The sequence below is a fragment of the Mustela lutreola genome, chromosome 8 (genome assembly GCF_030435805.1).
Source record: "Mustela lutreola isolate mMusLut2 chromosome 8, mMusLut2.pri, whole genome shotgun sequence".
Classification (NCBI taxonomy): domain Eukaryota; kingdom Metazoa; phylum Chordata; class Mammalia; order Carnivora; family Mustelidae; genus Mustela; species Mustela lutreola.
This window is the reverse complement of record NC_081297.1, coordinates 70,621,961-70,635,922: the sequence shown is the minus strand read 5'-3', so window position 1 is coordinate 70,635,922 and position 13,962 is coordinate 70,621,961. Positions and strand designations below refer to the sequence as shown.

Below are 13,962 nucleotides of genomic sequence, written 5' to 3'. Positions count from 1 at the left end.
AAGACAATATCATAAGACCTCAAGTTATCCATAAGACATAACCCTTCCGAAACTGAAAGCAAAACCCACAGCACAGGCACTAAAACTTTTAAACTATTTGTATTAACTACCATTAGTGCCATTAAACACATAAGACATAAATTTCCTTCTGACAATATGCTGGCATGAGTCACCAGAAGATGCATTCTGAAAATAATGCCATACTAAACCACTAATTCCCTCACCTTACCCTCTTTGAGCTTTAAGTATTCTTCAGGGCATTTTTTTTTTTTAAATTTACTTATTCTTCAAGATTTTTACTTATTTATCTGAAAGACAGCGAGAGTGAGAGAGAGCATGAGCTGGGGAGGAAGGGGAGAGAAAGAGGCAGACTCCCCGATGAGCAGGGAGCCCTATGCAGGACTTGATTCCATGACTCTGGGATCATGACCCAAGCCGAAGGCAGACAGTTAATCAATGGAGCGACCCCGGAGCCCCTTCTTCAAGGTTTTTAATTGCAAAATTAATACACAAATATATTTTACTTAAAAATCCAAACACTTCAGAGGTAAATTAAGAAAAAAAACCAAGAAGTCCCCTTTCCCTTACTTCCATATCTTCCTCCAACCTCTTTTTCTATCCTTACTTTAATGCAAGGAAACTTCGCTGTTAACCTAGGGCTTCATTTTTTTTTTTTTTTTTTTTGGTCTCCTAAAGGTAGTTCCCAGGTGGAAAATATTGAAAACACTGACCTAAATGATTCTTAATTTGAATGAATTGCTCAATTCCCAGATTTAGAAAGTTATTTCCATTTACAAAAATAAATAAATATAAAAGTGTACTGAATTATAATTATGCTAAGACAGAGTCAGATCAGATCTCAAGAGGAAGTCATTAACCATTCCAATGTAAAACTTTCATCATATAGCACAGTAGCTGATATAGAGAATTTAGGTGCTGGACACTATTGTTAGTGTTTTATGGGGTTTTCTAAAAAAGGAGCAACGCTCTCACTGTTCTTTTTCAATATTAATATTGTACCAGGTACCACCTAAAACAACCTCCTATGACCCGCAATAACTTTGTATATCAATATGATACAAGTCCCAAAGTATTCTGGAAAATATTCCAAATGATCAGGGAATTTCCTGATGGATCTCCGCTACTTTCATTTTGGTCTCAGAATCTCAAATGGAACCTTGTATCTCTCAAGACATGCTCCAATATGCCTATGAATCAGTGGAAAGTAATACTGAGTGAGTAAAAATGAAAGTCATTAACAAAAACTTGTTTTCAGAAAGCAAATATTAGGTAGATGAAAACAGTACTGATCTACAAAACATAATCAAGTTTAGCCACATACTATCTTGTTTGACCTTCGATATGTCAGTAAACCACTCAGATATTTTTCCATCTGCAAAATCAGGGAAAATACTACCTACCTAAAGCTTGGGTACATGGATTAAAATGAGAGAAGTGACAAAGTGCCGGTACCACAAACAATAAATGTTCAATTGAAACTTGCGTATGACTTTCAGTTTTGCCTAAGTCAAAAACATCAGTGTTTTTAGCTTAATAAAAAGACCTCAATTTGTTTTACCTTAGTAATCCTGAGGCACTAATGCTTAGTTTCAAAAGCAACCTTGAAAATTAAAACTAGGGGTGCCTGGGTGGCTCAGTGGGATAAACCCTCTGCCTTTGGCTCTGGTCATGGGCCCAGGGTCCTGGGATCGAGCCCCACATCGGGCTCTCTGCTCGGCAGGCAGCCTGCTTCCTCCTCCTCTATCTCTGCCTGCTTCTCTACTTGTGATCTCTGTCTGTCAAATAAAAATAAAAATTAAAAAAAAATTAAAACTAATTCAAAGATTATCCTTCTGAAGGCCTGAAATGCCCAGGAAAACTGCAAAATGCTAGGGACTGGTCATCATATGGTCCAAAGTATATTCAAGGTCTAATGCTGAATAAAAATCAACATGTCAAATATTATAGGCATATAAAATAATTTTCCACATCAACAGTATCTGAATACATTTTATAGTGACTTGAAAAAAGTTTAGTGAGTCTGTCCTTATGTATGGCCCAGTATTAAATAGATAAGATATCTAAAATTATAGTGCCATCTACAGGCAAAGAAAATAATATCAATGATAGCACACTTTAATGCTTTCATATTTTCTAATTGCTACTCAATATTTAAGAGACATCTAGAATTGAATAATTTACATAATTCACTTTCTTTTTTTTTTTTTTTAAAGATTTTTTTTTTTTTTTTTTTTTTTTTTTTTATTTGAGAGAGAGACAGTGAGAGAGAGCATGAGCGAGGAGAAGGTCAGAGGGAAAAGCAGACTCCCCGTGGAGCTGGGAGCCTGATGTGGAACTCGATCCCGGGACTCCGGGATCATGACCTGAGCCGAAAGCAGTTGTCCAACCAACTGAGCCACCCAGGCGTCCCCATAATTCACTTTCTGATTACATTTGCAGAATATAATTTAGTATATGAAATGGCACATTTTTTTCTAAATTTTTTTACTATGTAATATAGCATTTTATTTTCAATAAATATTAATGATAAAGGTAATTTAAAAAATCCAATGGTACTACAAAGTCCAATTTTTGTGTTCTGAGATTTATTATTAAAATATATAATGACAAAAAAGAAACTTATTTTCATATTTTTTTCTTTTCCTTTCCAAACTTGCATCTGTGGATACTTATTTAACAATAACTAAATAGCAGGTACTTTTCTAAGCTGCTTTACATCCGTGAACTTGGTAAATCCTCCCAATAATCCTATGAGGTAGGTACATTGCCATTCTCATTTCACAGATTTTGAAACCAAAGCACACAAAGCTTAAGGAACTTGTCTCAAGGCCACATGCCATGTGGCAGAGCCAAGGTTCAAACTTGGGGAGTTTTTCCACAGTAACTATGCTTTTAATCACTATGCCAAAGCGCCTCTCTTTGTAAAAGCTGCTGTCAGTGTGCATATATACTGCATTTGTAATATCTATGTTTATTTTTGAGCGGCAACACTTTCTCACATACCTAAACTTTTATCATCATTTTTAATAAGTACATATTTTGCTATCAAGTCAATACATCTCATTTTACTTACTTTGTTGTCTAATGCTGGACTTTCAAACTATTTATAATTTCTTTCATTTTATATAAAAATGTTGCAATGAGCAATTTTGCAGTGCATATGACTCTTCCTTCTTTTGAATTTTATTTCCTTATGCTACTATGCCCAAAACAGTTTCACTGACTTGAGTATAAAGAAGTGCAACATTACTGACACGTAATACTCTATACTGCTTCTTTAATTTCATCATCATGTTATACCACCAGCATTGAAAGAATGATTGGCTCTTCCTGATCAATATATACCATCCCTCCCAAATTTAACTGATATAAAGTGGTTAAGGATGATTTATGATGTGGGACAAATAATTCAGTCTTCAAATGGGCAAAATTTTTTCTCCCTCTAGCAACATAGAAGGTGGAGACAATCCTCTTACTTGTTGCTTAGGAGGTTGTTGTTATCTTGATTCTTTAAGTAAGCCTCAAAAAGAATCAATAACATACCCAACATCACTAGCAAGTGTCAAAGCTGGAGTGTGAGCCCAGGTGTGTCTGACTCTAAAATCTATGTTTTAGGTAATAGGTAAAAATATCACAGAAAGTCAAGAGGGTCAACGTATACTGAGATAAAGAAATTGTATGAAAAATTTTATTTCAATCTTCACTGAAGATAAGTTATCTCATAAAGGGGTAAGCTACCCTGGGGTAGCTATCATAAACATAGGGATTATATTTCCCTAATGTGTTATTCTGATCAATAATTTCAAAAACAGAAAAGAATGATGATTATAATTAACAAAATGCTTCATTTCTCTTTCTCTCCAACCATATTACAATCTAGTTTCATCTACATTCTAAGCAAGGAGCTAGGGGATATAAACATTACTTCAAACATGTTTTTTTTCTTCCATGTTATCTTGCCATATTATTTGTTTTGAATAGTCAAGAAATATTATAAATTTTATAGCACAGAATAAACATCACTGATATATTAGATAATAGAAAAAACATAGGTTTTAGGATCTTAAATCCAGATCCTGCTGCTTACTAGCTATAAGTCCTCTAGAACATCAGCACCAAACTCCCACTTCAGCAGGATGTTTTATAATCACAGGAGATAAAAATTATAAGGCTCCTAGCACATGGAAGGTGCACAGGAAATTTTAGCTTCCTTCCTTTTAAAGAGTAACATATATATGGTTTTATCAAGGGTAGTGGTTCTAAAAGTCATGCTTCATTATCTCCCTCAGACAGACTGTTGCATAACATGAAGCGTCAAGATCGAAAGAGATCAAAAGAGATAAAGTTGCTTCATCAATGTGAGAACCTTCAGTTCTGACATCAGTATCATGTTCTTCCATTAGTTGGTATGAGACATTACGGGGATGTTTCAGTATCTGTCTATAGCATCCTGGAACATTGAGCTTCAGAGTCGGTACTTTAAACCTACATGTCTGTAGTCCATCTCTGCTAAGTACTTCCTGGTACCACTGCCCAACTTTGTTCTTCGGGTACTGAATATTGTATCCAAGCACTGGAAGAACCACCTGTGCAGAAGAAGGACAAAATTACATGAAACAGCCTTCAGAAAAATATATGATCATTGTATCACTAAGATTCGGTATGTAAGAAAATCACTGGGGCGCCTGGGTGGCTCGGTTGGTTAAGCGTCTCTCTTCAGTGCAGGTCATGATCTCAGGATCCTGGAGTCCCGTGTCAGGTTCCCTGCCCAGCAGGGAGCCTGCTTCTCCCAATCCCTCTGCCACTCCCCCTGCTTGTGCTCCCTCTCTCTCCCTCTCTTTCAAATAAATAAATAAAACCTTAGAAAGAATGAAAGAAAGAAAGGAAAGAAGGAAGGGAGGGGGAGGGAGGGAAGGAGGGACAGAATGAAAGAGAGAAAGAAACAGAGTAAGGGAGTTAGTCACTGATATATGATCATTATGTCTCAGGATATAAACAATACAATCAGCCTGAAACATGCTATTAAATTCTACACTACTTTGATTATTTTAAACGCTACCAGGCAAAGAAAAGAGCTAACTAAAATCAAGAAGGACTCACAACAACCAAGGTAACTAGCTTAAGTCAGATATTATTAGACAAATTATTGTTAATGTAGAAGAGAGGAAACAAGAGGTTTGGGTACATTTAATTAGCCGACAAAGATTTAATCTCAATGTAGTCATATAATCCTAAAAGCATATGGTTTCTATAACAAATAACCCCTACTGCTCAGTGACATAAATGGTATTTTGGTTGATAACTTTACGCTCTTCTTTCTTATTTAGAAACATGAGAGTGAACCAGTAGCACCAAATAGTGTTTTGCTCAGATCCTTATGAAAAGACACTACAGATTATAGGGCTTTCCTCCTTTGCTGATGATTTTAAACAATACCAAAAGGTAGTCAGAAAAGGGAACAAGGTAAAAAATTCAAATACAGACAACATGAGTGGATTTCAAACTCATTATGCTAATTGAGAGAAGCCAGACATAAAAGACCACAAACTATATGATTCCATTTATTTGACATTCTTTCAAGGGCAAAATGATCAGGGCAGAAAATGAATGAACCGCTCAGGAGTGGGGCTGGAGCTGGGGGTGGGGGTTGACTAAAAAGGGGCACAGGGAAATTTTAGGGAGAGATGAAAATGTTCTTTATCTCAATTTCTCTGGTAGTCACAAGACTGTATGTTTATCAAAACTCTTAGAACAATAAACTGATAAGAGTGATTTTTCTTGTAAATAAATTCTACCTGAATTATAAAGTAGTTAAAAGAAAAAGGTGGGAGCAAAGAACCGATCAACATTTTGTCTTTTGGATACAGTATCTACATACAGATCTAAGCGATACCAATTTTTTTAAAAAGATTTTATTTATTTATTTGACAGAGAGAGATCACAAGCAGGCAGAGAGGCAGGCAGAGAGAGAGAGGGAAGCAGGGTCCCTGCTGAGCAGAGAGCCCAATGTGGGGCTCGATCTCAGGACCCCGAGATCATGACCTGAGCTGAAGGCAGAGGCTTAACCCACTGCGCCACCCAGGCGCCCTAAGCGATACTGATTTTTAAACAAATTTACCTGATGTATTGCATATGTGTCAGCTGATTCCTCTTCCTCAGTTACTAGATGAACCTATATTTTAAAAACATGACAAAAATATGGATGATTCATTGCCTCAATTTTCCCTGTTATGTATAATTTGACTCTTATGCTGAATAAACATATACCCAAACAAGATTATTTTCACAATTTGTTTCTAGACTACATAAAAATTAGAATGATACTTGCTGTTTGGGCCACTGAAGTTGGAGCACAAAGGGGGTGTAGAGTGACACCCCAAGGTGACATTTCCACCTCATCACCAGCAGCCTTTCCTAACTTACAAAACTGTTGAGCTGAATCAAAAATCTGCCTCTGGGAAACCGCCCCCCATCTCTGTCGCCAACAAGTGCCATAATGCTCTCTGAGAAGTGATTCTCGAAATCTGAAAATACTGAAAAACATGGTCAAGTACAGAAGACCATGTTTTGTGGTTAGAGAGCTCCCTCCAGGTTGATATCAACTTGTTTTTTTAATTAGCAAACGTGCTTTCGGTATATGGCTATTTTCCAACTAGGAATTCATCTAACTTTTTAACTGACACATTTCTCTATCTTGTTCACAGAGAAGTTAAAAGAAAATCTACCAAGTTACCTGCAGTAAAGGTGTAACTGTTAGTCTAGTAAACCTATCAAGAATCAGATTAGTTTCCTAAAATTTTTAACTGTAGATGCACAACATTACATGCCCTATACACCATTTATTAGAAACTGTACTGTCTTTTCATTGTCATGTTTTAACATGTTGGGCCTGTAAGTCCTGCCTTTTCTATTTGCAGTGCTTAGTAATAAAGTATAAATGATTGGTCCCAAACTACATAAAGACTTTCTTTTTATAATAGAAGGAAAGTTAGTAAGATATGAAGGAGAAAAAGTTCTCCTTTCTCCTACAGCTCCAAAAGAAAACAAAGTTCTGATCACAAAACTGTCCTTGCAAATGTTACTTTGAACAAAGAAGTCTTATAAGACATGTATTTCAGAGCTTATTACCATGTCTTGGCAGAGACTTCTGAAAATCTGAATTAGGAATGGCTAACTTACTAAATAATGCGTAGCCCAGGTAATATTTAAACGAACATGATTTCTGGAATGTGTGAAAAAAAACATGATTTTTCACAATTTATCCAAAGGGAATCACTGACATCTCTTCCATTCACAAGGTAAAATAAGACCTATAATTCTGCTAGATTTCTTTTGAAAGTTTCATATTTTATCTCAGTTAAATGACCATTCTTAGTGATTTATGTTCCCCAAGATCACTTTCTTATCTAAATACTCATAAGCCACCCACTAAATGAAACAGTGAAGCAAACATTGGTCACTCTGGCTTGCTTAGTCATTACTCTCTTTTCCGATAGGAGCACCCTCATTTTCAGGGAGCTTCCCTCCTGGTTCTCCAACATGATTTGGGTGATATGGTTCCAGGGAGGATCCTTTGGAACATAGGCTTAGCCGATCACATACTCCAGTCCACAGGAAGTGGTCTTTCCTAGCCAGAGAGACTTAATTCCACGGCCTTTATTCCATTGGGAAGAAAAGTCCTCTTGTCTACAAGTTGTAAGAAATAAGCTTAGAGTTGCTCATAACCATCTTGCCAGCGAAAGAACAAGCCAGACCAAGAATGGCTCTAACAGAGGAAAACATAGTTGGTAGATGAAGAAAATAGAGACAGATTATTTAGGAGTTTGGATATAGCTGTGTCTGAATTAGTCAGAGTCTCCGTTTTGAGAGCCAATGAATTCCTGTCCACTTTCCTTTAAGTTGGTTGGAGGAAGATCTCCATTACTTAAAACCAAAACAAAAGCCAACCAATCAAACAAATAAACAAAAACCTTAATTCATACATCCAGACTTCTACCATTAATTCAGATAAAGCTCCCTTTACATGGAGTTCAGAGTCTATGTTTCTTCATTTTTGAAAAATTGGGTCATGTTCTCTCTCTAGATGCTAACACCTTTTATGTACTCCATGATTTCTCTGGTAGAGATCAACTCAGGCTAGGTCTTTTAATTCTGTTACCTGTGTCATGTAATCTGGGTCTTGATTTTCATTTCTATAAAACAGGAGTTAAAAAAGAGGGTCTCTAAGATCCTCTTCTCATGTAAAATTCAGTGACGTTATGATGTTACATATGAAAGCACTACTCCAATCCCTCCACATTTATAACATCTTTGTAAGACTAACTTGAGATAATGTTCTTTTTGCATTATATTACAAAATAAGCTTCTTTACTTGATTTATGGATTTTAGTTTTATTATTTAAATTGCTTAAACCCACAAAGATAAAAGTACTAGTTAGATAGAGAGGAAATGAAAGAATCAACTTATGTAATATAAATTGTTAAAAGGAAAAAAGCAAGCTCTGAAATTGCAATTATATAAAGTCACATTTATATAAAAGAAATATACATATTACACACCCCATATACCATTATTATAAAAAATTGTATTCTTTTTCGTATTTTAAGTTCTGAGCTTTATCTAAGCCCTCTTTTTCTTTCCTCAGTGTTAGCTAAAAGAATAAAAATATACTCTCCTATGTATTTATGGGAAAGCATAGAAAAGGTCTAGAAGGACACATGCCAAAAAACAGAGGTTAATTTCTTAGACACAGGAGAGAGAAAGACAGTAAGAGTGATGAGAAGATGACAGCTTCATATGTAAATTTTTGATTTTTCACTTTTAATGATACTATTTTGTGCATTACTTCTGTAATTGTTTAAAATATATTCTTTAGGGGCACCTGGGTGGCTCAGTGGGTTAAGCCGCTGCCTTCGGCTCAGGTCATGATCCCAGGGTCCTGGGATCGAGTCCCGCATAGGGCTCTCTGCTCAGCAGGGAGCCTGCTTCCCTCTCTCTCTCTCTCTGCCTGCCTCTCCGTCTACTTGCGATTTCTGTCTGTCAAATAAATAAATAAAATCTTAAAAAAAAAAAAAAAAAAGACAGCCCTGGGCATAGAAGCAGATGATAAGTAAATACAAATAAAAATATAAAATGCATGCTTAGTTCTAAATTGTTTCTCAAATCAAGGCTTCTGAAAATTAATGTTCCCAGTGTGGTAACTACTCTTTGACAACTTTGATTAAATGACACTTACTTTACTATTTGGGAAATGTTCATCAATATCTTCATCCAAACAGACCAAATCACCCTCTACAACTCTTGATCCATAGGTTGCAAGTCTGTAAGATACTGCCTCATTCCAAATTTTGCTGCTATATGCATGAACGTAGAATATGCGCATTGAGTGGGGAAAAGAAAACCATGCCTGGATACAACCCTCCTCTGTCATGCCAAAGCGATGCAACGACTCCAACAGTGCTCTCTCACGAACTTTGAACTCAGGCATCAAGGAAAGTGTGCCTTTAGCATCCTCTGAAATAAAGAGAAAATCAGTGAGTCAGCCACTTTCATTTACAGGCCAGTTATAAAGACTTTTATTATACCTGCTAAATGAGAGGTAATGAACTATGCTCTTCTAAACTTTAATATGAAGATGACGTTTAGCACCAACTATAAACCTGGCTATACCTGAAGAGTTTTTCTGTCTAATAAAGGTCATTAATCATATGGTCCATTCTCCATTCACTTTCCCTGCTTTAAAAAAAAATAGCAGAAAGCACATTAGTATACCTACTTCAAAATGGAGATAAATTAACTTGTAATTATTCAGATTTCTTAAAAAACAAAACAAAACCACTAAATAAACCTCTGAGCCTACATATTTTTAAAGAGCTATTATGAACATTTATACAGATACTTTTGGGTAAGAAATGGCTGAATCCATCAAGGATGCTAACAGGCCTTGCTAATGGGATGCTTTTTAAAATTAAACTAACGAACTCTAATGCAAAGATGCTTATTCAGGTAGGAATCCTCATTTTAATAAATGTACCAGGTGTTTCGTATGCTCACTCAAGTTTAGGAATCACTGTCATAAAGAAATTATATTCTCAGAATTCTAAATAGATAGAAACATGTAAGTCATTTTGAGAGTCAAACCCATGTGGATTGACTGTAGAACCCAAACTCATAACCATTTTCTTTGGTGCTTCCCAGGAAACATTCTGTATTTACACCATGATATTGAGCTAAAATGTCCAAAATGACTGGGCTGAATGGGCAACTAAACCAAAAACAGTGCACAAAGAATTAGATATAACAAATAAACTTTTATGTAGTTTGTTTTTAAGTCTCCTCTAGTTGTAGTGTATACTTTCATTGGTACCAGTGTAGAATTTGAAATTCTTAACTCCTCTGAGGATTTTTTTTTTTAAAGATTTTATTTATTTGACAGGCAGAGATCACAAGTAGACAGAGAGACAGTCAGAGAGAGAGGAGGAAGCAGGCTCCTCGCCAAGCAGAGAGTCCGAGGCAGGGCTTGATCCCAGGACCCAGGACCATGACCCGAGCCTAAGGCAAAGGCTTTAACCCACTGAGCCACCCAGGCACTCCTCCTCTGAGGATTTAGACCAAGAAAAACTAAGAAGCTATTTCTCCCCTCACTCCTACCCCCAAACAAGAGTTAAAAAAGACAAAAGTCCTGGATATCTGACCAAAAATGAGTCTTTGACATGTAATAAAATTATTTAATGTGTAATATATTACAAGCTATTTCTTATCACATTTATGTAGCAAAGCAATAAATACCCTCCTGCTGACATAACATTTGTATTGTGTATTTGCATGACTATGTATAGGGTAAAGAAATTTTTAAATACCAGTTTGAAGAAAATATTTCTTTGCTCTATTTACAGGATCATCCAGATCTTCCGGTGTAAGAAATAATTTTATAGCCTCCACCTTTAAAAATCAAGCAAGCAAACATATGTTAAACAAAAATGACAAATTACTTACTTTTTTAAAAAGATACAAATTCTTGGATACCGTAAGAGAATAGGCACTTAACAAATAATATTTGAAACTGTAATTTTATCTTCAAGCTTTCAAAAATTAAACAGCACCGTATTTGGAAATATATCTGCACAAAGCAACTTCATACATAGGTTTAAAATATTATGGACTGGAAAAAGTATCTGTCATTTCCATAGTTCTACTTCTGTCATTCTTTACCTCTATCATCAAGCTTAGAATGCAAGTATGAAGGAATCATATAAAACTCAGACTTGACCAACATATATAACAAAAATTGGGAAGGAAGAAAGCATAGGGAAATGGTGATCCACTAATTTCATTTCTGTTCTCAAGTCTTGGAATTGTCTGATCTTACAAATAATTGCCAAAATCTTTTTTTTAATTGCCAATTGGGGTGCCTGGGTGGCTCAGTCAGTTAAGCATCTTTCTTTTCTTTTCTTTCTTTTTCTTTTCTTCTTTCTTTCTTTCTTTCTTTCTTCTCAGAGAAAGTAAGCAAGCACAGGCAGACAGAGTGGCAGGCAGAGGCAGGGGAAGAAGCAGGCTCCCTGCCAAGCAAGGAGCCCAATGCAGTCCTCCATCCCAGGCCGCTGGGATCATGACCTGAGCTGAAGGTAACCACTTAACCTACTGAGCCACCCAGGTGTCCCAAGCATCTGTCTTTAGCTCAGATCATGAATTCGAGGTCCTGGGATCGAGCCCTGCGTCAGACTCTCTGCTCAGCCGGGAGTCTGCTTCTCTCTCTGTGCTCTCCCTCTTCTTTTACCCTCTCTCTCTCAAATAAATAAATAAAATCTTTAAGAAAAGAAAAAGAGGGGCACCTGAGTGGCTCAGTGGTTAGAGCCGCTACCTTTGGCTCAGGTCATGATCTTAGGGTCCTTGGATGGAGCCCCACATCTGGCTCTCTGTTCCATGGGGAGCCTGTTTCCTACTCTCTCTCTCTCTGCCTGCCTCTCTGCCTACTTGTGATCTCTGTCATTTATTTATTTAAATAAAATCTTTTAAAAAAATTTGCAAAAGAAAGAAAAAGAGTCATGGTTGTTTAAATTTTTATGGGGCACCTGAGTGGCTCAGTTAAATGTCTGCCTTCGGCTTACATCATGATATTAAGGTCCTGGGATCAAGCCCCACATTGGGTTCTCTGCTCAGCAGGGAGTCTGCTTTTCTCTCTCTATCTCTCTCTCTGCTCCTCTGCCCTGCTCATGCTCTCTCTCTCTCAAATAAAAAATAAATTGCCAACTTTAATATTTTCTTTTAAAAACTAAATAGATAAAAAGATGCTCCTTTTTTTAATGTCTCTATGAGGTCCTGTATCGTTATTATTATTATTATTATTATAGGTCTCCAGCACTATGATTTCTAAGTATATGTTTTAAAATAGGAAAGGATCTTAAGACAGATTATTCAACTTAAAATTATACTCAATCTTACAGTAGTCATTCATTCATTCAAATATATATTCAGAAGCTAATTCATTCAAATAAATATTGCTAAGCAACTACTATGTGCTAGGCACTGTGCACTGTACTAGGGTTAGAGTGTTGAGCAAGAGAGATATGATGTTTGTTTACTGGAAAAGACTGAATAAACAATAACAGTAAAATATACTAAAACCTAAGATGGGAAGTCCAAGAGGCTTTGAGGTCACAAGATAAGAAGAATTCAATTTTTCTTGGGAGTGGGATGAAAATTTAAATTGAGATGCAGAGAATGTACAAGTTGGGGCAGGGATGCTTCAAAGGAAAGAAAATATGGCTGTCGAGCTGTGGGGCCAGCCTCTAAGCTGGCCCCCAATGATCTCCACTGGCTGCTACTCATGCCTACCACAGTCCTCCCCCACACTTATCAGGGTGGGTCTGTGTGCCCATTAAGTGGGACAGAGCCGGAATAAAAATGTCACTTTCCAGATTACATTATAAAAGACATTGAGATTTATGTTATGGTCTTGTGGTCTCTCTCACTCTTCTGTGCTCCTAGACTCGTCTCTCAGAGAAGTCATTCCATGAGTAGCCCTATGCTGAGAAACTAAATCTCCCTGCCTACAACCATGGGAGTGTGCTTGAAAAGTTCTCTATGCCCATTCAAGTCTCCAAAGACTACAGCCTGGTTGATAGTGTGACTGCACACCATGTGAGACCCTGATGCACCAACACCCAGTGAGGCTGCTCCCAGATGCCTCATCCTCAGGAACACTGAGACAGTAAATGTCTGTCAATGTAGGCCACTCAGTTTTGGAGTAGTGCGTTACACAGCAACAACTGATAACATTCTAGCAAACTTTACAAAAATGAGAAGCATGGAATATGAAGTTTAAAAGACAGAAGAGCTTTTGTTTAAATGTTATGAGAAACAGGAATTTTATACAATTTGATGTCATATTTTTGGAACTGTAGGGTGTTAAGTTTTCTCTAAATCCTCTATTAAGTTTTTTTTTTTAAAGAATTTGGTGAGTGCTGGCCAATTCTCCATTAAGTCTCAAACAAGTAAGAAACACAGGGACACTGCATTCAGTTTGCTTTATTATAACGTGATACTAAAAATATAGTAGCGGCTCAAAAGTGTTCAATAATGTAGTATGTGGTATATGTATGTGTGTGTGTATATATGCATTTATATGATGGGTTAAGAAAGCAAAGGGCTGGCTTATGTAGTAAGTACAACCGACAAAACAAATCAGATCATAGTTTTATTTAAATTCATACCATTTTACTCTTCAGCAAAGCCAGTCCAATCTGGTCGGTGTGAACTTTCCTTCCCATCCCAAATCTCTGTGGTCCGTAGTAATTTACAAATCCTTTATTCTACAAATACAAGAAAACCAATTAATTAGAAGAATATTGTGGGGCGCCTGGGTGACTCAGTCAGTTAAGTGTCTGCCTTTGGCTCAGGTCATGATCCTGGGGCCCTGGGATCAAGTCCCACAGCCTTCT

The 13,962-nt window shown here is 36.7% G+C and overlaps 1 protein-coding gene across 6 annotated transcripts in view; it reads right to left on the bottom strand.

Moving 5' to 3' along the window:
* Positions 1–1,266: 1,266 nt before the first annotated feature.
* The window catches only part of PUS7L (pseudouridine synthase 7 like), a 30,464-nt gene continuing 17,768 nt past the window's right edge, over positions 1,267–13,962 (bottom strand). For 4 of the 6 annotated variants that reach the window (XM_059185594.1, XM_059185595.1, XM_059185596.1 and 1 more), the window contains 5 exons: positions 13,735–13,833; positions 10,882–10,963; positions 9,258–9,535; positions 6,140–6,193; positions 1,267–4,607 (listed from right to left, as the gene is read on the bottom strand). In XM_059185594.1, coding sequence (XP_059041577.1) covers positions 4,281–4,607; positions 6,140–6,193; positions 9,258–9,535; positions 10,882–10,963; positions 13,735–13,833 — 840 coding nt within the window. In that variant the 3' untranslated portion in view covers positions 1,267–4,280. The remainder of the gene's footprint in view (positions 4,608–6,139; positions 6,194–9,257; positions 9,536–10,881; positions 10,964–13,734; positions 13,834–13,962) is intronic. The other 2 variants (XM_059185598.1, XM_059185599.1) reach the window with 1 other exon arrangement.